Below are 27,053 nucleotides of genomic sequence, written 5' to 3'. Positions count from 1 at the left end.
ATTTTTGGCACCTAAAACTTAAGCCATTTCTTAAATATACCCTTACCTAACACAAAGGGAGAGCTCCACCATTCCCCCAATCAGAAAAAAATCATAAAACTGTCAGAACACCTTCCTAAAGATTAGGTAAAGAGAAAGGTTGAGAGATCGCACTGTATTGAGATCTATGTACTCGGAAGTAAGAACAGATTTTTCCCTATCACTTACAGTTAAATTTTAATGACTTTTACAAATTGGCTTCCTTTCTTCCTATTTGGTTTGGGGAAAATTTTAGATATAGGTGCACAGCTAAATATAAAGCAAATTTTAATATCAAATCTAAAAAAAGTCAAAGCTAAATTAGTGATTATAAGGTGCCATTACCATCAAATGACAAAAGTTAAAATAACTAGTCAGTTCTATTTAATTACGTCTTCCTGAATGCCAGTTCACAGCAAAAGCAAGCATTATATCCTTACTGAGTAACACAGTATATATAAATACTTCCAAAAAGCCAAGAACCTGTTTTTTCTTAAGAGTATCTGAACATTTTAGGGGCCAGAGAGATAGCATGGAAGTAAGGCATTTGCCTTGCATGCAGAAGGATGATGGTTCGAATCCCGGCATCCCATATGGTCCCCGGAGCCTGCCAGGAGCAATTTCTGAGCGTAGAGCCAGGAGTAACCCCTGAGCGCGCCGGGTGTGACCAAAAAAGAAAAAAAAAAAAAGAGTATTTGAACATTTTAAATTCTTTTTTTTTTTTTTTTTTTTTTTTTTTTTTTTTTTTTGGTTTTTGGGCCACACCCGTTTGACGCTCAGGGGTTACTCCTGGCTATGTGCTCAGAAATCGCCCCTGGCTTGGGGGGACCATATGGGACGCCGGGGGATCGAACCGCTGTCCGTTCCTTGGCTAGCGCTTGTAAGGCAGGCACCTTACCTCCAGCGCCACCGCCCGGCCCCACATTTTAAATTCTTATTGTTTTAATTTAATGTTCGTGGTGGTGGTGATAGGCTCAAACCGAGTTTGACCCTATCGAGCCCCTGAGTACCACCCAAGAGTGATTCCTTAATTCAGAGTCAGCCTGAGAACAACCAGAATACAGTTCAAACCCTCTCCCTAAAAATAAAATAACAGCAACAGTGATTGGAAATTAGCTATTTTTTAATGCCAATACTGACAAAAAAAAAATCTAAAAGACTTAGTATAATCTAATATTTGTTCCCTAACTTGGTGGGGAACATATTTTGGGAACTAAGAATCTAAGGATCTGAGAGCTATAGACCACTTATTTTTCAACATATTACAGGAAAATAACAAGTATTTAATCATGTTAATATAAAGTTCTCTAAGTAAAATATAATGATCACCCAGAAGATAGTAGAGAAATCATACACACACAAAAATCCAATCGGTAGGCTTGCCATTCTATGTTAATGATACATTCATTGCACACATTATCAAAAATAGAAAAAGTAAAAAAAAAAAAAAATCAGGTAGGCCACATGGAAAGCAAGCAACCCTATCTGCTTATTATCTCTCCAGCTTCCATACTTTGTTATTTATGATCTTAATTTATGATTCAGAAACTACACTAAAGAAAGTGAATTTTTCTTGAAACAGGTTGCTTCTGTCATGAAGTTAATTAATAATGGAGTTACAGTGCTCGCTTCAGCAGCACATATACTAAAATTGTAACGATACAGAGAAGATTAGCATGGCCCCTGCGCAAGAATGACACACAAATTTGTGAAGCATTCCGTATTTTTAAAATAAAAAATAAATAATGGAGTACAAAAATGCTTTCTATACATGTGGCCAACCGGGTTTAATCACCGGCTTCCCATTTCCAGTACCCCGTATTGCGCCAACTTTGCAAATTTCTACATAAATATCTTTTTTCCTGGGTTTACTGATAAATTACATGAGTGAGGAAGAGGGAAGAGATAAATTATCCAAGTTAATTATAATTCTAATTTCAAAAATATCCTGAAAGATGAACATTATACGATGCTGGTATGCATATTTGGTGTCATCGTATTCCAGGATTTAGTAAAACTCACAGAAGAAAACTAAGAATGGGGGCCAGGAGATATAGCACAGTGGTGCTTGCCTTGCAAGCAGCCGATCCAGGACCTAAGGTGGTTGGTTCAAATCCCGGTGTCCCATATGGTCCCCCGTGCCTGCCAGGGGCTATTTCTGAGCAGACAGCCAGGAGTAACCCCTGAGCACCGCCGGGTGTGGCCCAAAAACCAAAAAAAAAAAAAAAAACTAAGAATAGGATTCATAGGGAAAATACCAAGTGGAAGATTTGTTTCAATGTGCCTGAAATGTTTCAATATGTTACTATTCTAAAGCAACAAAACTAACAGAATACTTGTTTCATTCTTTACTAAACTGCCTTAGTTCTATATACTAATCTTAGTTGATTATTTAAGTGTTACCGTAGTGATATAATTAAATAAATGTTTTGAGTCTTTTGACTACCTTCATATTTAAAACAATTAGTCATTAATAAAATCTACAAAAGGGCAATAAAAAAAGAATTCATCTATTCAACACTGCCATGTGACAGATGATTTATTTACACATCTGATTTAGTTCTCATGAGAAAACAGTCTTATTTCCTCAGTTTCCAGATTTTCTTAAAGTGGTGCCAATAGACATTAGGCACTAAAGTAGCTAACAAGGCAGGGATTCGGTTAGGCTTGCTGGACTCCAAGATCCCGGGAATTGTATTTCTGGATAACTGGATCTTACTCTTCAAGAACCTGATGTCTTTGTTCAATTGGATCGACAACTTTTTGGTAAAGAAAGTTAATGCAAGAGAATGATCTCACTTGTGTTTTTAAAACTCATAAGATTATTATTTCAGGTTTTTTTTCCAACTCTAGAGAATCCCATTCTCTCTTGAGTAAGTATACTCCCCTCTCCTTCTTTCTCTTTTCTTACATTTTTCTAATTTATTTACATAAAACTACTTTATTTCACTAAAAAGAAAAACTTATTACAAGTCAAGGAAAGTAAGGCTCAAAGAGATTCAACAACTTGTCAAAGGTACTGGAGCGCCCATGGAGCACCAGCATTCAACTCTTAAAGCTCTGACACTCTCCTCAAGGGGAACTTTAATCAAAGATTTCCCTAAAACATTCAGCTTTAATATTCGTTTAATTTTATGAATATATATGTGTACACATACATAGTCATATACAAATACTTTATGCTGCTAAAATATGCAAAGTGGTAAGCCTGCTCCCAATTTTTATAAAATAAAGTAAGAAAATAAATAGCCGGTATCTGGTTTTAGAACACAGACAAAATTTAATTTCTGGGCCTTAGTGTCTAATAGGAATTACAAATAAAAAATAAACACAGGTAACCTACTGCTTTAATTCATCTTATGTAAGTCCACAATTAGGATGAAAAATTAACACTTAAATAATTAAAGCTATACCTTCATTTAAAGTCAAACACAAAGCAGAAAATCTGAACAAAAGAAAACAAAACCTTAAATGTCTGAAACGTAGGAGATAGTTTTCACAGAGTACAAGCAGACTAAAGAATGGAAAAGCTATAAAGATTAATGACTCCTCTACAAAAATGGCATCGATATTTGTCACCCAAGTCTTCAAAGAAAGGGCAAGATCACATCAAACAATAGTGAAAAGCCTTTGTACAGCTTCCACAATTTCTATTTCAGAAGTATGGATAATAGAGGGGGGTGGGGAAGAAATGCGTTCCTGTCTTAAAGATTTTAACCCCTTTAGTTTAAACTAATGTTTTGTTTTAGAAGAAAAAAAAATTTAAACAGTCCATCCCCTCCCCATGTGCTACTATCAAAACTACAAAAAGATTCTTGTATCTCCATCGATCTTAGGAAAACTCAAAAGAAAATTAACCTATGGCCTGTGTCAAATTGGGAAGTCCTCAAATAAAAGAAAAATTGCCCCAGAATGCTCAAATGCCAAACGCTGAGGCTGTATACATGTGGGTCTCATCTCTGTGAACACTCTGCTTATGACAAGACCACATTGACCTTGTACTTATGTCCAAGAACGATATTAAAATTCTTTCCTTAGCTCAGTGCTTTCCAAGCACAAAGCCAATCCACTAAGTGAGGATTCCTACACAGAAAACCAGAAATCCTAGCTTCAAGCCATTTTCCATTGTTTCAATCTGCAACAAAAAATGGTTACAAAGCAGACCCATGAAGCTAAAATCATTCTGAGAAATATCAACTACACAGGGCCTTCTAAGAGAGACTGTAGTACCTGAGTATCCTTGGTAGATTCTGCGTCAGAGCTGGCACACCGGTAGAAATAGAAAAGTGCACAAGCAGCAAAACAGAGAGAGATACTAAGATAGCAGAATTAATGACCACCGCCCCGCCAACAAAGCCAAACACAAACAGCAGCATGCATCCAGGACTCATGGCGCTGTGCTGGCATGATGAAACACCCAGACCAGGAGGCCTACACAGGGGCCAAAGGGGTATCTTTGTAGTAAGAATCTGTCATTCAGCTGCTGCCACAAAAACAATGCCATCAGCAGCAGCTTTCCACTCCATCCTGCAGCAGTTCCGAAGCAGTGATGTCATCCCTTTTCCCCCACCTCAAAACCATAGAGCTGCTGCTCCTAGCATTTATGCAGCAATCCAGGGCGAATGTCAGCCTATCACCTATTTTCTTCTCCTCTCGGAGTGCTGGCTGTGCTCATTGGCCACAGTGCTTGGAGATCTACATAATTTATTCACACTCCTACATCAAACAGATGTCTAGCTAACCCTTTCAAACTTGCCTCTCGGTAACACAAAGGACTCTAAAAAACCAGTTATACAGAAGAAACGACTGTTTTTGGTGGTTTTTTTTTTTAGCACTTGACAAATCAGAAAAAAATTAACCTAATAAAATAACCAGTTAAATATTTTTTTTTATAAAACAGCAAATAGCTCACTATGCTGTTTACTTTAACATTGTTCACAATTTACCTTAAATAGTCAAAGTCGTTTCTATTTTTCTAAGCTATTCTATCCTGCTGCCATTCCACACACAATAAAGAGCTTTATGGATCAGTCTTAACAACTATTGTTCCAGGATTAAAGAACAGAGGAAAACAGAAACTTTATTTCGCTTTTTCTCAAGGCAAAAATGTATGTTAAAACTTTTTTTTTTTGTATGTTAAAATTTACCTGATTCTACTATGAGCTGTGGACTCCAGCTGATCACTCCCTGTGAGTTGATGAAGTTTTGTTCTTTCTAAGTGTTCCATATAATTATGGATCATCTATTTTGAAGAAAGAAAAATACATATTTTTCAGAATAATAACGAATACAAAAACACATGCTTACCAAAGATAACAAATGTGTATGTGTTTAATTTATCATCTATGTACACATAGCTCCAAGTATATTATTAAACCATATAATTTCACATGGCATTTTAAAAAATCTGTTCACTAAACTAGTAAGGCATTCACATAAAACTTCAGAATAAGCCACACCCTTAAATGATGTTTCATTCTGAAAGGATTCACAAATATAAATTTTAATTAAATAGCAAGATTATTATTTGCACCTGAAGATTTAATTAAAAATGCCAATTTTTTTCATGAATTCATTAGTGTCATTACTTAATACAGCCATCTATAACAGCAGTAGATTAAAGCAAGTAAAATACAAGCATTTTGACTGAGTATTAGATAAGAAATAACCGATAAACAAACTGAGTCTAGAAGTGAAATCTTAAAAAATATCAATTATAGGGGTCAGAGCAATAGCACAGCTGTAGGGCTTGCATGCAGCTGACCCAGGATGAAACTGGGTTTGATCCCCAGCATCCCATATGGTCCCCTAAGCCAGGAGTGATTTAAAAGTGCATAGCCAGGAGTAACCCCTGAGTTTCACCAAGTGTTGCCCAAAAACTTAAAAAAAAAAAAAAAAAAAATATATATATATATATATATATATATATAAATATATATATATTTTGATTATATAAACTGTTAAAAAATTCAAAGTATGGGCCCGGAGAGATAGCACAGCAGCGTTTGCCTTGCAAGCAGCCAATCCAGGACCAAAGGTGGTTGGTTCGAATCCCGGTGTCCCATATGGTCCCCCGTGCCTGCCAGGAGCTATTTCTAAGCAGACAGCCAGGAGTAACCCCTGAACACCGCTGCGTGTGGCCCAAAAACCAAAAAAAGAAAAAAGAAAAAAAAAATCGAAGTATATTAGACTCTTGATAATTTAGCTTCATGCTTTGAGTGGAGAGCCCACAGTTGTACTCAGGGGTAGGCTACCCCTAGCTTAGATGTTGAAGATCACTCCATTAGTGCTTGGGAAACCACATGGTGCACAAGGCATATGCTCCAACCTGTGAGCTAAAACATAGGTCCACATTTCTTTTGTGTGTGTGGGGGGGGGGGATGGTCACACCCGGCAGTGCTCAGGGGTTACTCCTGGCTCCATGCTCAGAAATTGCTCCTGGCAAGCTTGGGGGACCATATGGGATGCCAGGATTTGAACCAATGACCTTCTGCATGAAAGGCAAACGCCTTACCTCCATGCTACCTCTTTGGCCCCCAACATTTTATTTTTAAGAAAACTAAATCCTGTAGCACAGTGGGTAGGGCATTTGCTTTGCCACAGCTGACCTGAATTCAATCCCTGGCATCCCAGATGGTCCCCTGTGCATGCCAGGAGTAATTTCTGAGCACAGAGCCAGGAGTAACCCTTAAGCACTGCTGAGTGTGCCCCCTCTCAAAAGAAAAATAAACAACAAAAAACTAAATCCAGGACTGGAGTAATAATACAACAGATATGGCTCTTGCCTTACACGTGACCCATCTGGAGTTCAATCCAAGTCCACCATGAGTGATTCCTAAGTGCAGAGCCCGGAGAAAGCCCTGAGGATGGCCAGGTATGGCCCAAAATTGGGGGAGGGAACAACACAAAACTAAAACTAGGGCTAGAGAGATAGTATAGGGGAAAATATGAATATACATGCTATACAAATAACTTAACTTACTTATAACAAGAGAAACACTTAATTGTTTTTAATTTAATTTTTATGTTTGATTCTAGGAACTCCAAAAAGGGGACTGCTCCTGCCAGTACTCCAGCTCCCATGTGGTGCCAAGGTCAAACCAGGAGCTCCCACATGCAAAGCGCATACTACAGTCCTATGTGCAGACTACTGGCCTTACAAAGTATGTTTTAACTATAAAAAGCTTACCCGGTATATATTTATGAAACTTAAGAAATAAGTATAAAAAAACCTGATACTCAACAGGCTTCAGCACATACTTTACAGGCAGGAGACCCAAGTTCCAACCTGACACCACACTGGTGCTTAGGACTACCACCATCTGAGTACAACCCCAAAACAAACCATTTAAAAGGGCAAATCAGTGTGAAAATATTGATTCCAAGTAAACAAAAGGAAATGAAAATGAGTCATACTAAACCATGGTGTTTAAAGAAAGTAATTTTTTTAAAAAAAAGTGAGCAATTCTAGTAGATGAGATAATGCAAGTATGCCTGAGCCAGCTTCAATATCCATCATTGAATGGTCTCCTGAGCATTGCTGAGTGTTACTTGGGAGCTCCCACTCCCCACTCAACTATGGTCATCCCCAGTACTTAGAGCCTGAGCAACATGACATCTGAGATCTACCACTGTATATAACCTCCCAGTTGATCAAGTATTACTGAGTGTGTAATAAGGGCCCCCGAGTATTACCTTAGGAGGCAATGCCCCCATAATTAAGAAATGAGCAAATCTAACAAATCAAATTTAAAAAGTAATGAAACTGGGGCCTGAGTGATAGTGCAGTGGTAGGGCGTTTGCCTTGCACTCAGCTGACCCAGGAGGTACCTCAGTTCAATCCCCAGCATCCTACCTGGTCCACAAAGCCAGGAGAAACCCCTGAGCATCATTGGGTGTGGCCCAAAAACAAAACACCAAAACAAAACAAAAAAAGTAATCAAACTGTTTCACAATTAAGACCATCCTAGGGCTCGAGAGATTGGGGGGCTGAGGCACGAAGACAACACTCAGTGGTTCTCAGGACTTACTCCAGGCTCTGTGCTCAAGAATCATGACTGGTGGAACTTGGGGAACAATATGGGTGGTGGAGAGGAAACCTGGGAGGCTGCTTGCAAAACAAGTGCCCTGCCTGTTTTGATCCCTGGCACTGCCAGGAGTGATCCCTGAGCACAGACCAAGAAGAAGCCCTAAATATCACTGGCTATCATCCCCAAAAGAAAGAGGCTATTATAACAAAGTGTTGGGCTACTGAATCTAAGCTGGATCCTTTTTTTCCCCTTCAGTTTATTATTAGAGGTGGAAGGGGTGGGATGGGGAATCTCAGCAGTCTACAGGGTGACACCCAGCTGCACTGAGTGGGGTCATGAGAGGCTATGGTTGAAACACTGGCTTTCTCCCTAGTCTAAGTTTAACTCTTTAACTGGATTATAATCATATGAAATTGATTAGTTCAAGTGGAACAACCTAAAGTTTCTAAGTATTCAGATGAAGAAAAAACAGAAGCTTCAGCTAGAATGCTTTGATAGTAAATTATTCAATTAGAAAAATATAAAGGTAGAAATAAAATCCAAGGATGGAATCAGTTCTAACCCATCCCCAAATTCAGTAGATTGATTCTTGTCTTTATTTTTGGTGGGCTTGGAGTGTTAGGCTTCACCCAGCAGTGCTTGGGAACCATTTCTGGCTCTGTGATCAGTAGTTGAGTCTGGGCAGTACTTTGTCAGGATTGGAACCAAAGTCAGCAGAATCCAAGGCAAGAATCTTTTTTTTTTCTTTCTTTCATTTTTTTTATCTTTATTTAAATACCGTGATTACAAACATGATTATAGTTGTATGATTACAGTCATGTAAAGAACACCCCCCTTCACCAGTGCAACATTTCCACCACCAATTTCCCAGATCTCCCTCCTCCCCACCCCCCTACACCTGTACTCGAGACAGGCTTTCTACTTCCCTCATTCATTCACATTTTTATGATAGTTTTCAGTGTAGTCATCTCTCCAACTGCACTCATCACCTATGTGATGAGCTTCATGTAAACTCTTGTTTTTTGTTTTGGGTTTTTGGCCACACCCAGCGATGATCAGGGGTTACTCCTGGCTATCTGCTCAGAAATAGCTTCTGGCAGGCACGGTGTCCCATACACCGGGATTCGAACCAACCACCTTAGGTCCTGGGTCGGCTGCTTGCAAGGCAAACACCGCTGTGCTATCTCTCCAGCCCCAAGGCAAGAATCTTAACCCCTGTACTATCTCACCAGTCCTGATTCTTGTCTTAAACTGCTCAATTTTAAAAAAAAAAAAATTAACGGGGGGCCGGAGAGATGGCATGGAGGTAGGGCGTTTGCCTCTCATGCAGAAGGTCATCAGTTCGAATCCCGAATCCCGGCGTCCCATATGGTCCCCTGAGCCTGCCAGGAGCGACTTCTGAGCGTGGAGCCAGGAGCAACCCCTGAGCACTGCCGGGTGAGACCCAAAAAAAAAAAAAAAAAAAAAAAAAAATTAACAATACTAACACTGGATTCTAAACCTCCGTCCTTTATCTTCTTCATCTGATATTATCTACAATGACTAATCCCTAAATCTTTGAAGATACAGTATCTGACATTCCAAAATGGTCTGTCATAGAGGTGATTACAACCCAACTAAACCTAAACTTAATGAATAGATGAATAACTACAAAATTCCAGTTCACATTTATTGAACATTAGAAGTCAGTAAATTTATAGACATGTATAATTTAATCCTTACAATATTATAATTTTATAGATTAAAATTAAGAAGGTTAAAGAACCTATCCAATTTGACCAGCTAATTAATTGTGTTCTAATTGCCACAATTAGGTAGCTGGCTTTGAGCCCAGAATTCAGGCCTATTCAATTCAATCATCACAATAGTTAAAATTAAAGGACTCATGTTTTAACTGCCCTTTTAGTTAATTCTCTAGGCAGTGAATTCATTGTTCTTTCTTCCTCACACCCACAAGAAACCCCACACCCTAAAGCATTTCCTGACGTTGGATAGAAAATATGTACTACATTTTACAAATCTAAAAAAAAGGAGGAAAAAGTTAACTGCATATTAAAATTTTAAATTAAGGGCCAGAGTTATGGTTAATGTGAGTAGGGTACTTACTTGCCTTGCATTTGGCCGACCCAGGCTCTATCCCTTGTACCACATATGAAGTCCACCAGTCCCACCAGGAGTAAACCCTGACTGTATTACTGCTCTGGTCAATGGTAGGAGAGAATTTTTTTAAACTATTTTTAAAGTTAGGGATAGAAACAGAGACATAGGGTAGGACTTTTGCCTTGCACATGGACGACCTGGGCTAATCGCCAGCATCTCATGTGGTTCCCTGAGTTTACTAGGAGTTAATTCCTGAATGCAGAACTATACTAGGAGTTAATTCCTGAATGCAGAACTAGAAGTAACCTGAGTATAGCCAGGTTTGCCCAAAATAAAGAAAACAAAACAAAAAAATGGATTTAGTTGGGGTCAGAACAGTAGTACAAGATTGTGCACATGCTTTGCATGACACCCAGTTTTGATCCCCTGAACTGCATGGTCCCAAGTAGAAAGTTTTCTGAGCACTGCCAGGTATGATTCAAAAACAAAAGAATAAATAAGGTGCATTTTAGGGCCCAGAGAGATAGCACGGCGGCAATTGCCTTGCAAGCAGCCGATCCAGGACCAAAGGTGGTTGGTTCGAATCCCTGTGTCCCATATGGTCTCCCATGCCTGCCAGGAGCTATTTCTGAGCAGACAGCCAGGAGTAACCCCTGAGCACCGCCGGGTGTGGCCCAAACCCCCCACCCCCAAATAAGGTGCATTTTATAATCATTTTTGAAAGATATTACAGCTAAAATAGTGTTCATTTAAAATACTGAAAATGCATGCAAAAATATAGTTTAAAGTCATTTTATTTAACATACAATCATTTCTATTTAATTTATGAACTTAATGCAAATAAGCATTAATACTGTATTGTAAATATAGACTTACCAATAATTTGGTAAATCCATCATTGCAAAATCAATCAATCCTCATATTAGTATTATGTACACTTTTTATTAAAATTACATTATTCTATAGGACACTTACATGAAACTTAACTGCAGATCAAAAAAATTTATAATAGATGATTGTCAATTAAAAAATAATATTTCTAGGACTATCCTTAATCTCAATATTTAGCATGGATAGAAAATACTGATACTGGGTCAGAGCGATAAGGCTGATCTAGGATGGACCTCAGTTCGATCTCGGCATCCCATATGGTCCCCCGAGCAAGAAGCGATTTCTGAGCGCATAGCCAGGAGTAGCCCTGAGCGTCACTGGGTGTGGGCCACTCCCCCCCCCAAAGAAAATACTGATACAGGGGCTAAAGCGACAGCATAAAGGTTGAGAAGGAGGGAGGGGGGCATTGGTGGTGGGAATGTTGCAATGGTTAAGGGGGGGTGTTCTGTTTATGAGTGAAACCCAATTACAATCGTGCTTGTAATAATGGTGCTTAAATAAGGATTTTATATATTAAAAAAAAAAAAAGGCACAGTAGGTAGGATATTTGTCTTGCACACGGCTGACCTAGGTTCAATCCCCAGCATCCCATACGAACCCCCAAGCCTGCCAGGAAAGACTGCTGAGAGCAAAGCCAGGACTAACCCGAGTGCTGTTGCTGGGTGTGTCCCCAAAACCAAAATAAATAAATAAAAACAAAAAAGAAATACTGATACCTACCTCAGTGTGCCTTTGATGTAATGCATTATATTCCTTCTTCAGTTCAGCTTCTCTTTCTTCAAGTCTGCTAACTGAAAGATACATACATTTAATTACAAATAAATAAATTTACTCAAATATTACATCTTTGAAAATTAATACAAGCTATCCATGATTCTTGATTGTTTTTTGGGGAGGCCACACAAGGTCTTCCATGGGGAACCAGGACTCTCACATAGAAACTATGTATTCCGGGGCCGGGCGGTGGCGCTAGAGGTAAGGTGCCTGTCTTGCCTACGCTAGCCTTGGATGGACCACGGTTCGATCCCCCGGCGTCCCATATGGTCCCCCAAGCCAGGAGCGACTTCTGAGCGCATAGCCAGGAGTAACCCTTGAGCGTCACCGGGTGTGACCCAAAAACCAAAAAAAAAAAACAAAAAACTATGCATTCCAGTGCTTTAAGTCTTTGCCTTTACTACTTCAAAACTCAGTGTTTTGGGGGCTGGAGAGATAGCACAGCAGTAGAGCGTTTGCCTTGCATGTGGAAAGACAGTGGTTCGAATCCCGGCATCCCATATGGTCCCGGAGCCTGCTGGGGAGCAATTTCTGAGCTTAGAGCCAGGAGTAGCCCCTGAGCGCTGCTGGGTGTGACCCATAAACCAAAAATCAAAAACAAAACAAACAAACAAACAAAAAACTCTCAGTGTTCCATAGGAAATCTTTACAATGCTAGTGACTGAATCATTAGAGGAATAAATGGAATTTAAAACTTAGGCCAGAGGCCAGGGAAAATGGTTAGTAGTAGAGTATGCCTTGCATACAAAAAAGACTTGGATTCAATTCCTGGCACTGTGAAAATAAAGAAAATAGAAGGCTTTGAGAAACAGTGCCAGGAGAACATCTGCCTTGCAATTCATAAGTTCAAATGCCCAAATAGTATACATGCACTGAGTGCAATCCCAACAGCTTTGCAGTCAAGGACCAAAAAGATATGCAAATGTTATGCGATCTTTGGAGACTATTGTGAGTGCTACAGTGACCTTGGAAAGCACCACAACCAAAACACCAAGTGTGCAGACAAGTGTCTGTCTGAGCACTGCAACTCAAGAGGGGCAGCCCTCAGTGAGCAGGACAACCAAATGTATAAGCACCCCAAGTGATGTGCAACCCCTGACAAGCAACAGAGCAAAAGAAAAACTTTTTTTTAAAAAAAGTAAACAGATATACAACTCCAGGTCATCACAAAAACAAGAAAGGGAAGGAGTGGGTAAAAAAATAGTAGAGTGGTGGCCTGAGAGAAGGCTCAGAAATAAAGGCACACACCATGCATGCAGCCAATGCTGGTTCTATATGCAGTACCACATGGTTCCCAAAAGCACTGGTAATCCCAGCACTGCATCCTTGGGCCTCAAACTGAACTGCCAGACTGGTTGGATGACCTCCACAGCCTCCTAAGCACTGCTGGGGAAGACAAAAAAGAAAGGGGCCAGAGAAATAGTACAGCAGGTAGGGCGCTTGCTTTGGATACTGTTGACCAGGGTTCGATTTTATGCATCCATTAGGTCGGAGACCTACCAGAAGTGTTTCCTGAATGCAGAGTCAGGAGTAACTCCTGAGCACCGCCCAGGTATGACTCAAAATCAAAAACAACAAAAAGCAGCCCAAAAAGGGAGAGGGGAATTCTCTGAACATCATATTTTACATCATAATACACTTGTATTTATCAGGTTGTCCCCTTAATATATATTTATCATAATATAAAAATAACCTCTTGTGTAAATACTTTACAAATGACGTCAGAAGGGGCTGGAGTGATAAGACAGTACAGCGAGTAGGGCACTTGCTTTGCACAAGCCAAGCCAGGTTCCATCACTGGCAATCCATGTTTCTCCAAGCCCCACCAAGTGTGATTTCTTGTTGGTTTTTTTTTTTTTTGGGGGGGGGTGTTTGGGTCACACCTGGCAGCGCTCAGGCTTTACTCCTGGCTCAACACTCAGAAATCACTCCTGGCAGGCTTGTGGGACCATATAGGATGTTGGGATTCAAACCATCATTCTTCTGCATGCAAGGCAAATGCCTTACCTCCTGCTATCTCTCCGTCCCCACGTGTGATTTCTGAGCTCACAGCCAAGAGTAAATTCAGAGCACTGCTGGTTGTGATCCAAAAACCAACCAACCAAAAAAAAAATCACTTCATGGGGCCGGGCGGTGGCGCTGGAGGTAAGGTGCCTGCCTTGCCTGCGCTGGCCTAGGACGGACCGCGGTTCGATCCCCCGGCATCCCATATGGTCCCCCAAGCCAGGAGCGACTTCTGAGTGCATAGCCAGGAGTAACCCCTGAGCGTCACCGGGTGTGGCCCAAAAAACCAAAAAAAAAAAATCACTTCATGAAAGCCTTAACTTGGGGGGGGGGGGAGACCAAAATATTAAAATATTATTCAAGCTCTTTTCTATAACTAAGCAGTATGAGAAAATTATAATTATAATTATAATTAGTTATAAGTATTATACTTCAGGTCTCAATTTCAGAAAATTATTTCTTTTATTTAGCTCCCTCTGCTGATTGAATCTATGTGTGGCACTGCTTTGAGCAGTTCTCAGAATACAATTGAATATACATTAAACCTGTCTGCTTTTAAAACACAACCAGCTCAGAGCTCAGGGAGCACTCCAGGTGATTTTGGGAAACCATGTGGTGCCAGGGATCAATGCCAGGCCTACTTTTTTTGAGCTTTGGATCCTGAGACACCATACAAAATGTTAGGGCAGAATTTTATAGGAAAGACTATTATCAGATTTCGAAGAGCAGGTAAAGAGTCCAAGCAGGGCTGCAAAGAAATCACAGTGCTCAGGATTCAGAATGATAGTACAGCAGGTAGGGTATTTATTTGTCTTGCACATGGCAGACCTGTGCTATCCATATCACCATAAGGTGATCGATCCCCTGAGCACGCACCACCAGGTGTAATTCCTGAGGGCAGAGCCAAGAGTAACCCTGAGCATTGCTGGATGTGGCCAAAAACAAACAGATAAACAAAAAATCAGTTCTCAAACAAGACAGTGATGAGAGATTTGAGGTGCCATTAACATATGGAAGGAAACACCAAACCAAGGAGGGGGTAGGTGAAGCACATTGCGGGCTGTTGTGCAAAGCTGCTACTAACAAACAGGAGATAAGGACACAAAAAAGCTAGTGTGTCTGAGGAGTCTGTCAAGATTCTCTTTTAAATTTGCCTGAGAGGAGCTAAGTGATAGATGAACAGAGCAGAGTGCATGCTTTTTGCCTGTGGGAGATCTGGATTCCATCACCAATACATGTAGTCCTCTGAGCAAAAGCTGACTGCCATCAAATGTGCCCCCCCCCACAAAATATTTTGTTTTGCTCAAATATCTTCAATTAGCTAGAAATGTTCTTTTGGTATAAGGATCTGCAGGCTGCAAACAGGCAAAGTTATTTATGTGACAGTCTGTAACTGTGTCAGATGGCTGCAGAACTACTATGAACAGCATACACAGCAATGTTTAAGGGGCTTAAATAATGTTAACACATCAAGCACCAAACAACATATTACTTGTGCTGCCTGGTTGTCCTGTTTAGTTTGTGTAGCTTTATGTATCGCCTTGACTTGAAAATCTTGAAAATAACATTTTTAGTTACAAAAAGCATTTAACTCTGACCGGCTTCCAATCAAGATTATATAGTGGTTCATTAACTGTGCACCAGTGAGTAAATACACACCAGAGTATCCAGGGAGCTTACAGCCAAGGCAAGCATCGTGCCAGGCAAGGATTATAAAGACATGTGCTGCTCATCAACCCTGTGTTAAAAGCAATAATAAGCAAACCTGCAATGCAGCTATGATGCGATAACACATAGATATTAAACCTATTATATTTTTGTTTGTTTGTTTTGGGATCACAACTGGCCATGCTGAGGAGTTACTTCTGTCTCTGCACTCAGGAATCACTCATGGCAGTGATTGGGAACCATATGGGATGCCAAGGATCAAACCTGGGTTGACCACATGCAAGGAAAGCACCTTACCTGCTGTATTACCTCTTTGGCCCCCAAACCCCAAATACTTTTTTTTTTTTTGGGTTTTTGGGCCACACCCGGTGACGCTCAGGGGTTACTCCTGGCTATGTGTTCAGAAGTCGCTCCTGGCTTGGGGGACCATATGGGACGCCAGGGATCGAACCGCGGTCCGTCCAAGGATAGCGCAGGCAAGGCAGGCACCTTACCTCTAGCGCCACCGCCCGGCCCCACTTTTTAATGATACTTTGTGCTTTTATTCAACAGAAAACCTGGGGTAGGGAGAGAAAGGGCTGGGGCACATGATCTGGACCCGAAGGTTCAAATACCAGCACTCCATGGTCCTCCAAGTACTACTGAACTGGGAGTAGCCAATGAGCACCTCTAGATATGGTATTCACAAACAAAACAAAACAAAAGTAAACACCAACCAACCAAAAAAAAAAAAAAAACCAACAGGAAATTCAAGCAAAATCTAATTTGTAAGAAATTCAAAATAAATATTTTTTACTTTTATGTATAAACTTAATGATCAATGAAATTGAAAGTATTTCATTAATTAAATTTATCGAAAATTTATCTCAAGAATTCTGAATAGAGGGGCCGAAGCAGTGGCACCGAGCTGTAAGGCGTCTGCCTTGCTAGCGCTAGCCTAGGTCAGAACGCAGTTCAATCCCCCAAGCCAGGAGCGATTTCTGAGCGCATAGCCAGAAGTAACCCCTGAACGTCACCAGGTGTAGCCCCCCCAAAAAACAAACAAACAAAAAGAATACTGAATAGGGCCAGGGCGATAGCACAGTGGTAGGGCATTTGCCTTGCATGTGGCCGACCTGGGATGAACCCAGATTCAATTCCTGGCATTCTATATGGTCCCCCACAGCCTGCCAAGAGCAATTGCTGAGTGCAGAGCCAGGAATAACCCGTAAGTGCCACCAGGTGTGGCCCAAAAAACCCAAAAGAATAAAAAAGAATACTGAATAACCTACATATCCAACATCTGGCAGAGACAACCCAACTCCATAACTAGCCTCTAAAATAACATGATGCAGCTGAGTCTTCCCAGGTAGACCAACCTGGACTAAAAACTCAGGAGGGGCTTTCTCAGAATGGGGAAGGGCAGATTCCCCATACTCACCCTAAAAAAACTCACTGGCATAAAAACAGCCCAGGAGGGGCTGTAGAGAGTAAGCAAGTAAACAAGTACTACCTATGGTCCTCAGAGTCCTGCCAGGTGCAATCACTGAGCTCAGTACCAGGAGTAAACCTTGAGCAAAGAAGGATATGGCCCAAAAAACAAATAATTAAAATTACTAAATGAGGAGCCAGAAAAATAGTATAACAGGCAGGTGCTTGATCCCCAGCACTCCAGATAGTCCCTAAACTGGAATAATCCCTGAGCATAGAGCCAGGACTAAGTCTGGCAGTTGTGGCCCAACCAAATCACTAAATGAAAGCTTGGGAGCTGGCTCAAAGAGCTAAAGTTCAAGCTTTATATATATTGGCCCGGGAACCAATACACAGCTCTGAGCTGGGAGTAACCACTGGGAACTACTAGAGATGATCCAAACAAAATTTTAAAAGATCACGGGATCACTTCCCTCCTGTGGTCATTTCTGAAGTAGGAACAGCCAAAATGAAATTCAACCCTTTTGTGACTTCTAACTGGAGCAAGAACTGTAAAAGACATTTAAACGCATTTTTCCAAATGTGCAGGAAGATTGTCTTCTCTTTCTAAAGAATTGAGAAAGAAGTACAATGTGTAACCCATGCCCATCCGAAAGGATGATAAAGTTCACAAGTTGTAAGAGGCCACTACAAATATCAACAAATTGGCAAAGTAATCCAAATTTATAGGAAGAAATATGCCACCTACATGAAACGAGTCCCACAAGGGAAAGCAAATGGCACAACTGTCTGTGAGGGCAGTAAGGTGGTGGTTATCACTAGACTAAAACTGGGCAAAGATAGCAAAAAGATCCTTTGCATATGGAGACCTGGGTTTGATCCCTAGAACCACAAGGTCTCTCTCTTAAGCACAGAGTCAGAAACTGCTCCTAGGTATCACCACCATATGTGGACCAAATAAATGAAACAAAAAAGATACAGAACTTGACTTTTTTTGTGGCAGTCTATTAATAAATGTTGATGTATATAGCTTTATTATAACATACTAACTAATTTCAAGATTGCTGTGAAGAAAACATCAATATACCATTAATTATCAAAGATGACTTAGTTAACCTACATGAACAAGGTGAAATGGCTTTGTTTAATCCACTTAAGTTCCTTGAAGTTCTATTAATCACTTTGTTCCCCTTTAAACATTTTGGAATATCCCTATTTATAACTTAAGTCTCCATTTACCACTTTCTAAGTCATACAGGGCTGGAGAAATAGAACACAGATTAAGGCACTTGCTTTGCAAACAGTTGACTTTAGTTCAATCCCCAGCACACATCGTGGTCTCCCATGTACCACCTTCAGAAAAGGAAGCATCATCCCAGGGACGACATGAGGCCTGAGCAAGCCAGGAGAGGTCCCCAACTACTATCAAAGACAGCCCAACAAAATATAGAGGAAAAAGTGTCTACAAAAATTGATTTAAACCTGTGAAAATGACTATCAGCATTTTTAGCACAAGGATTATCCACTTTCATCTTCCAGTACAATAAATTACAGCCTACCCTCCTCAATCTACTTTACTTAAAGCCTTTAAATTAAATTATTTGTTTCTCTATCCCATTAAATTAAACAGAAGACTGGAGACATAGTTCAATGGGCTGGAGGGCATGCACTGCATACAAGAGTCTCATGTCAAAAGCCAGCCCTGAAAACTGAGCTGGACATAGCCCCTAAGTAATGACAGGTTGGTACCCAAACCAAATAAAATTAAAACAGGTCGGCAGGTGGAATAGTCATGAGGACGTTGCAAAGCATGGCCTCAGAAATTTGCCAGCTGTGGTGACAAAAACTAAACTAAACTAAACAGAAAAAGGGCCCGAAGTAATAGCCTAGGAGCTTAACAAATGGTCACAAGTTTAAATATCCATTGTCCCACATACAATGAGGATTCAAAAAATCCTGGCTACTCTGATGTCTGTGAACTCTGGTACCACAAGCAAAATTTTCTAAAGTATATGTAAACACCACACGCAATAAAAGGTTTGATACCACCATGAACTGTCACCCCAAACCACCTCAGCAAGTACAGCAACTAGTAAGATGTGCAAGTGCCGTAGTAACCCTCCGCCAGTGCCACAACCATAAAGTTTGAGCCCTGGTGACTAGAGTGGTGCAAAGGAGTGAACACCACAGCTGATTCAATGTGTACCCCCTGAGCACCAATGACTCCCCTGACCATCACATAAACAACAAAAAAAAACAACAAGAGAAAGGAAAATAGGAAATTTGATTAAGCATATTTTATGTTTTCACTATCTAATTAGACAAATCAAGAACTACTGAAGCATGGAGCTGGGGATAGTACTGTGGGTAAAGGGCTTGCCTTGCATGCAATCAACTTTGGTTTGATCACCAGCATCCCACATAGTTCCAAGCATCACCAGGCGTAATTCCCAAGCGCAGGGCCAAGAGTAATCCCTGGGCATCACCAGGTGTGCTCCCCCCCAAAATATACAAACAAATTAAAAAGACTACTGAAGTATTATGACTGGTAGACAATCAATGCATTAAAAAATGGCTCTAAAAAAATGGCTCTAAACATTGTTTTCTACTTTCCCAACAAGAAATTCAAATTGGCTCTTCAATATATGGAAGTCTGAAAAAAATTATATAGGCTTTTAGAAACTTGGGTTTAAGTTTTATTTGCTGAGCTGGATACTGCAGTTTAACACCACCAGAGGTCACTCCTGAGTATAAAGTCAGGAAAAAACCCCAAGTACCACTTGGGTGTTCCTCCCCCACAAATAAATCAGTGGACTTTGTTATATGAATTATATATATATATATATATATATTTATCATTGGGAAAAGGTATCCCAAGCAATATTCAGAAGGTACCAGGTCATGTGGCAATAACTGAACAATCAAGCTGGGCAATTCTGTGTTAAGACACAAGGATGTGGGGCCGGAGAGGTAGCATGGAGGTAAGGCGTTAGCCTTACATGCAGAAGGACAGTGGTTCGAATCCCGGCATCCCATATGGGCCCCCGAGACTGCCAGGATCGATTTCTGAGTGTAGAGCCAGGAGGAACCCCTGAACATTGCCAGTGTGACCCAAAATTACGAAAAAAGGAAAAAAAAGACACAAGGATGTATGTAGAGCTATTTAGAACCCATGGAGCCAGGGAACCACTACAACAGTACTTGGGGACTTCCAGAATTAATAAATCATGTTCAAGAAACTGCGTGGTACCCAAGTTTAAACTTAGGTCCTAACACTAAGCTTTTCTCCCCAAAACTATATATATTTATAGTTAGTGCCATAAGCTATTCCTGGCTCTGTGCTCAGAAGTGGCCCCTGGTGATATTCAAGAAATCATAAATCACATGCAAGGCAAGTGCTTTAACTACCTCCTCAGTCTCATTTTGTCCCTGTGTCTATCTGTCTGTCTCTCTCTCTCACACACACACATACATACATACATACATACATACATACATACATACATACATACACATACATACATAGTGGTATTTGAGGGTTTCAGGACATTTCCAACAGCTAAGGGGCCATGTGATTCCAAGGCTCAAACTCAGGACTTTGAATATATTAAGTACACGCTCTACTACCTCCTCAACACCCAAAATTACATCTTAATTTAATAATCATCTATGGGAATGGACACAACCAGCAGTGCTGCTCCCACCTTGATGTAGGAGGTCACTCTCAACCATGCTTTGGGAACCAGGCAGCTCTGGACACTTGACCCAGGGTTCCCGCCTACAAAACACACACTTCAATCCTTAGAATTATTTCCCCAGCCTAAAACCTAATCTTAAAAAATAAAAAACACTTGGGGGCAGGAGTAATAGCACAGTGGATAGAACATTTATGTTGCATGCAGCTGACCCGTGTAGGATCCCCAGCATCCCAGAAAGTCCCTTGAGCCTGTCAGAAGTAATTTCTGAGTGCAGAGCATGGAGTAACCCCTGACCGGAACACCACCCAAACAAACAATTTGTCTGTTATTGTTTTTGACATTATTGTTTGTGTGTGTGTGTGTGTATGTACACACACACACACACACACACACACACACACGGCTAGAGAAAAGTACAGTGGGAAGGGCACTTTCATTGCATGAAGCTGATCCAGGTCCCCTAGTCCCTACCAGGAGTGATTCCTGAGATCAGAACCAGGAGTAATCCCTGAGTACCACCAGGGTGTGGCCCCAAAACAAAGCAAAATTCTAAAAATACAATAAATTAAACTTACGAAAACATCCTAGGGCTATATCCTAGGAACACAAAAATGCAATACAAAAACCCCTTCCTCTGGGACGGAGCGGTGGCACAAGCGGCAAGGCATTTGCCTTGCCTGTGCTAGCCTAGGACGGACCGTGGTTCGATCCCCCAGAGTCCCATATGGTCCCCCAAGCCAGGAGTGATTTCTGAGCGCATAACCCCTGAGCATCACTGGGTGTGGTCCAAACCCCCCCAAAAAATTCCTTCCTCACAACTATTTTCAACTATTTACAACTCTGGAAACAACCAAGATGCCCTTCAACAAATGAATGGCTAAAGAAACTGTGGTACATATACACTATGGAATATTATGCAGTCGTCAGGAGAGATGAAGTCATGAGATTTTCCTATACGTGGATGTACATGGAATCTATTATGCTGAGTGAAATAAGTCGGAGGGAGAGAGAGACAAACACAGAATAATCTCACTCATCTATGGATTTTATGAAAAATAAAAGACATTATTGAAATAATTCTCAGAGATGAGGGCCGGAAGGACCAGCTCACGTTATGAAGCTCACCACAGAGTGGTGAGTGCAGTTAGAGAAATAACTACACTGAGAACTATCATAACAATGTCAATGAGTGGGGGAATTTCTGTAGAAAGCCTGTCTCAAATACAGGTGGTGGTGGTGGGGGGGGGGGAGAGACAGGGGCATTGGTGATGGGAATGTTGCACTGGTGGGGGGGAGTTGTTCTTTTTATGACTGAAATCCAATTACAATCATGTTTGTAATCACGGTCTTTACATAAAGATATTATTTCAAAAAAAAAAAACTTAAGGAAACAAAAGCCGGAGACCTAGTACGCAGGTAAGGGCGCTCACTTTACATGCATCTTTTCTAGGTTCAATCCCCATCCTCCCCAACTAACCTGCCAGAAATTATCCTGAAGGCAGAGCAAAGAGTAAGCTCTGAGCATCACTGGTGTGCCCTCAACAACAACAACAAAAACAAAAGGGAAATCTCAACAATTCTGAAATGTCAGCTAAGTAAAGAGATTCACAGTGAACAATTTTAAAGAGCTAAAATTTACTCCATAGTAGCCTAGAAGCTATTAATAAATCAGACTATATATCTACAAATCATGCTACGTTTTAATGATTTGTCTCATCTTCTTTCCCCAGTAATTCACATTAGAAAAAGTAAGCAGATGGTTGTTAATTTTATATATATATCCGCTCTCCTGCCTCAGTATTTTAGCAAAATCAAGTATCTTTATTATGGGAAAGAGAATGAGACAGAGACTAGCCAGATAATAGCCAAAATAGTTTTCTCAATTTTTTGTATGAGAAAGCATGCACTCTGGCCCTTTGAACTATCTCTAAGCTATAACAATAAAGGTAGGGGGGAGTCAGAGGGGTTCTACTATAAAATAACTTTAGACATCACTTTCATTACTTTTCCACATTCTTCAACTTAACATAGGTAAGTATGATAAAGTTACAAAAAGCCTGTGTCTCCAAAGGAGTCATAATACCTATTTAAAAATTTCATGAGAGGGGCCAGAGCAATAGTACAGTAAGTAGGATGCTTGTCTTTTACATGCATGGTCAACCAAGGTTCAATCCCTAGCATCCCATATGGTTCCAAGAACACAGCCAAAAGTAGCCCCTGAGCACCACTGGATTGACTCAAAAACAAAACTTCATGAGAGCAAGAAGTAACATTTGGGAACTTTGTGTTTTGTTTGATAGGTAATATAGGCATAAACCTACAAACATACATTAAGATTCTTTTAGAATTCTAAATTGCCAGTATATCATACTTAATAATGCTTTGGGGTTTTCTTGTTTTTGTTTTTGTTTTGCTTTTTGGGTCACATCCAGTGACGCTCAGAGTTTACTCCTGATTATGCGCTCAGAAATTGCTCCTGGCTTGGGGGACCATATGGGACGTTCGGGGAATCGAACAGCAAACCATCCTAGGTTAGAATGTGCAAGGCAAACGCCTAACCGCTTGCACCACTGCTCCGGCCTCTACTTTGTGTTTTTTAAATTAAGAATTTATTATTTAATCCACATTCATAGTGCTTTAAAAGACTGTAATTCCAAAAAATTTTTCTGAATATTATTCTGACATTATTCTCTCTAACATAATACATTTTCCCCTGGGTGACACAACCAGCAGTGCTGAGGGATTATTCTTGGCTCTGCACTCAGGAATCATATCTGGCAGGGCTTGATGGACTATATAGGGTGCCAAAGATTTAACCGAGGTTGATTTTGTGCAAGGCAAGCATCCTACTGTCTACTGTCTCTCCAGGCCTTCCAACTTAATACTTTCAAAGAAAGTATTTGAAAGAAATTATTTATGGCTTTCTGTATTTCATATGTTATGATTATAAATATATGTATCTATTTTTAGGTATAGTAGTAAAATATAAAAATTATATAATACAAAACTACAACCTCTCCTTTTCTAAAAACACTCAGATTACCCACTACAACAATTGTCAATGAGCTCAGTCTTCCCATGGTCCATGTAAAATCTTACAAAATGAGGGGCCAGAGAGAGCACAGCGGTAGGATGTCTGTCTTGCAAACCCAGGACCAACAGTGGTTCGATTCCCGGCATCCCATACAGTCCTATCCTGGTGCCTGCCAGGAGCGATTTCTGAGCAGAGAGCCAGGAGTAACCCTGATCGCTGCTGCTGCCGCCGTCAGGTGAGGCCCAACCTCCCCAAAAAAAGTCTTACAAAATGAACATTTTTGAAAAGTACCTTTAAACACTGGAAAGACCAATCTCTTTTCAAGTCCTGAAAGCACTAACTCATCAATAAAGAGATGGGGAATGAGAAAGAAGAAAGAGTGGTAGGGGTAGTGGGAAAGGCCTATCAAACCTTAATTACCAGAGTTAACCGGTTTCCAATATCATTAACATTATATCTGCAATTACCATAAAATAATTTGTTCTTAGTTAATTTCCGTGTAAACCCAAACCTCAAAATGAGCAAGAAAAATCAATACAATCCCTAGTTTTACTTAAATTAGTCACAACCTGATCTAAAAACAATTAAGACTTTATTACCCTTTCACAGTCCAACACAACAGATAACTAACCTACCCCGCCCCTTTTTTTAAATCTGCTAATGTTTCCTAAAGGACACCCCCAACACAAAAAAAGAAAAGAACAAACAACACAAAGAAAGCAAGACATCTAAAACAAAAAGAGGTTGGAAGGAGAAAAAAACAAAGAACCAAGGACTACTCCCAAATGTCCCCCTATGCTAAAGGACATCTATCTACCTTCTTTTAAATGCTCTTTCTATATGTCTTTCCAAAGAGCAAGGGGTTGTGATTAAAGCAGGAAGAGCTACCTGCTCTGCCTGCTCAAAATCAGAGCTTACCTCCCGAGATTGATGGCCTGTGCCAAGTTTGGAACACCTTCCATCTCTGTTGTCTTCTGCCCCATCAGACTGCTGATAGGCCTATGGGGGGAAGAAAGAGAAACAGACCTGCTAGAATGCCATATCCAACTGATTATTTGCCTCCTCTAAAAGGAGGAGGCACTTCTTACTTTTCATGGAAGGCAGATAATCCAACTATTACTTGGCCTACAATTCACATTGGCCCTCCAAAAGCTTCTCCTTGAAAAATTTAGCATCAAAAGTCTCAACAGGTAAGCAAGAATCAAATACTAACTTAAGAGCAAACAATATCACACAACCACACCAGAACAATGAAGCAACTCCTCTACCAAATGGACTACATCCTCCACCACATTTCAATTTTTTTCACATATATTGTATTAGTAATACAATGGAAATTCTAACATAGTCTTATGAATCAATGATTATGTCCTTAAAACAGTAGAAAGGACAATTTAAAAATTCCCATATTGGGGGTTTCTTGAGATCTAACCTACAGTAATGTTGTCTTGAAGATGTTACATAAACCACCCAAGACAGAACACTGATAATATTTTAATAAGTCTCTATGCAGGAAGAGTTCAGAATTTACCACCTAAGTAAATATTTGTATGTATGACCTTTCAGAGTCAGATAGTACTTCCTCATAAGCAACCAAAAAAAATCACTTTTTTCGATAATCTAGATTTATAGACAAGCAAACTTGTCTATAATATCACTATTCATTGCTGGACTTGTTTTAAAGGGCTAACCAACACATTTTATTCTACTCTCTCAGAAAAATCACCAAATCTTTAATCCTTCTCAAATAAATTATACACAAAACCAAACTTCCTCATATAATTTTAAATAAACCTGTTAGTTCCAAATATTAATTATAAACTACCTTTATAACTAAAAATTTTAAAGGCCAAAGTGATAGCACAGCAGTAGGATGTTTGCCTTGCACATGGCTGACCCGCACCAATCCAGATTTGATCCCTGACATCCCATATGATCCCTCGAGTCTGTCAGGAGTGATTTCTGAGCACAGAGCTAGGAGTAACCCCGGAGCGCAGCTTGGTGTGGTCCCAAAACAAACAAAATCTATAATTTTTATAGGCAACATTCGACTACAAAAATCAATAGTCCAAGAGGCTGAAGTACAGCAGGAATGCATTTGCCTTGAAATGCACTTGTTTGGATCCCTAGCACATAATATGGTTCCCTGAACACTTCCAGGAGTGATTCCTAAGTGTAGAGACAGGAGAAAGCCCTGACTAATGCCAATGTGCCCCCACCCCTGTCAAACCAGGAGTCCAAAAGATTAGTAACACATATATAATAAATCTGTAGACTGCATAGTATATTACCTTAAAAGGAAAAAAATGCTTGTATAAGTTATCTTAAAACTAAGTTTCTGCTTTCCTTCTCCTGTATAAGTTCCTAAAGCAACATGTAAATTAAATGTATTAAATATAATGGTATTCTTAATATTGCAAAGGACTAAATTTGGGGACCGGAGAGATAGCATAGTGGCGTTTGCCTTGCAAGCAGCCGACCCAGGGCCTAAGGTGGTTGGTTCGAATCCCGGTGTCCCATATGGTCCCCTGTGCCTGCCAGGAGCTATTTCTGAGCAGACAGCCAGGAGTAACTCCTGAGCACTGCCGGGTGTGGCCCAAAAACCAAATAAATAAATAAATAAATAAATAAATAAATAAATAAATAAATAAATAAATAAATAAATAAATATTGAATCAACCAAACTTAAAAATATTTAAAATATAATTTTAATTTTTTTCATATTTTTTCAATTCAAGAAATACCAATTTGAAACTTTATGCTCTCCCCCACACCCTTTTTTGGGCGGGGATTTTGGGCCCCTACTTAAACTATTCTAATAAGCTTGTCAAAAGAAAGGAAATGTGGGGGCAGGAGCAGTGGCGAAAGCAGTAGGCGAAAGCGTCTGCCTTGTGATGCACTAACCTAGGATGGACTGCGGCTTGATCCCCAGGCATCCCATACGGTCCCCAAACCAGGAGCGATTTCTGAGCGCGCATAGCCAGGAGTAACCTCTATGCATCTCCCGGTGTGGCCCAAAAAACAAAAAACAAAAAAAACAAAAGGGAAATCTGGGGTCGGAGCGATGACGAAGCAGTAGGGCATTTACCTTACAAGGCTGCGCAGGTCGGACCTCGATTAGATCCCTGGCATCCCATATGGTCCCCCCAAAGCCAGGAGCGATTTCTTCTGAGTGCTAGCCAGGAGCAACCCATGAGTGTTATCAGCGGGTGTGGCCCCAAAACAAAAGGGAAATCTGAATACTACTAGAAGGGAATCTGAGCACTGCAAAGTGTGACCAAGAAAACAAAACAGTTTTTTGTTTTCTTGGTCACAAAGAAAAGGGAAATTTATGATTCTAAAAAAATACCCCAGAGGCCGGAGAGATGGTGCAACGGTAGGGCGTTTGCCTTGTACACGGCGGCTGACCCCACGGCGGCTGACCCA

At 40.4% G+C, this 27,053-nt stretch overlaps 1 protein-coding gene and 1 non-coding gene across 7 annotated transcripts in view; one reads left to right on the top strand and one right to left on the bottom strand.

The window, feature by feature from the left end:
- The window catches only part of SPAG9 (sperm associated antigen 9), a 142,638-nt gene that overhangs the window by 71,941 nt on the left and 43,644 nt on the right, over positions 1–27,053 (bottom strand). For 4 of the 6 annotated variants that reach the window (XM_049770948.1, XM_049770964.1, XM_049770956.1 and 1 more), the window contains exons 3-4: positions 11,760–11,830; positions 5,166–5,260 (exon numbers count right to left, since the gene is read on the bottom strand). In XM_049770948.1, the coding sequence (XP_049626905.1) occupies positions 5,166–5,260; positions 11,760–11,830 (166 nt within the window). Of the gene's footprint in view, positions 1–4,248; positions 4,650–5,165; positions 5,261–11,759; positions 11,831–27,053 lie in introns of those variants that run through there. The other 2 variants (XM_049770980.1, XM_049770990.1) reach the window with 1 other exon arrangement.
- LOC125996972 (U6 spliceosomal RNA) lies at positions 1,640–1,746 on the top strand. Its single transcript, XR_007491616.1, has one exon. It is a non-coding gene; the product is annotated as a U6 spliceosomal RNA (small nuclear RNA).

This window comes from Suncus etruscus, chromosome 1 (genome assembly GCF_024139225.1).
Source record: "Suncus etruscus isolate mSunEtr1 chromosome 1, mSunEtr1.pri.cur, whole genome shotgun sequence".
Lineage (NCBI taxonomy): Eukaryota > Metazoa > Chordata > Mammalia > Eulipotyphla > Soricidae > Suncus > Suncus etruscus.
This window is presented reverse-complemented; position numbering and strand designations above follow the sequence as displayed.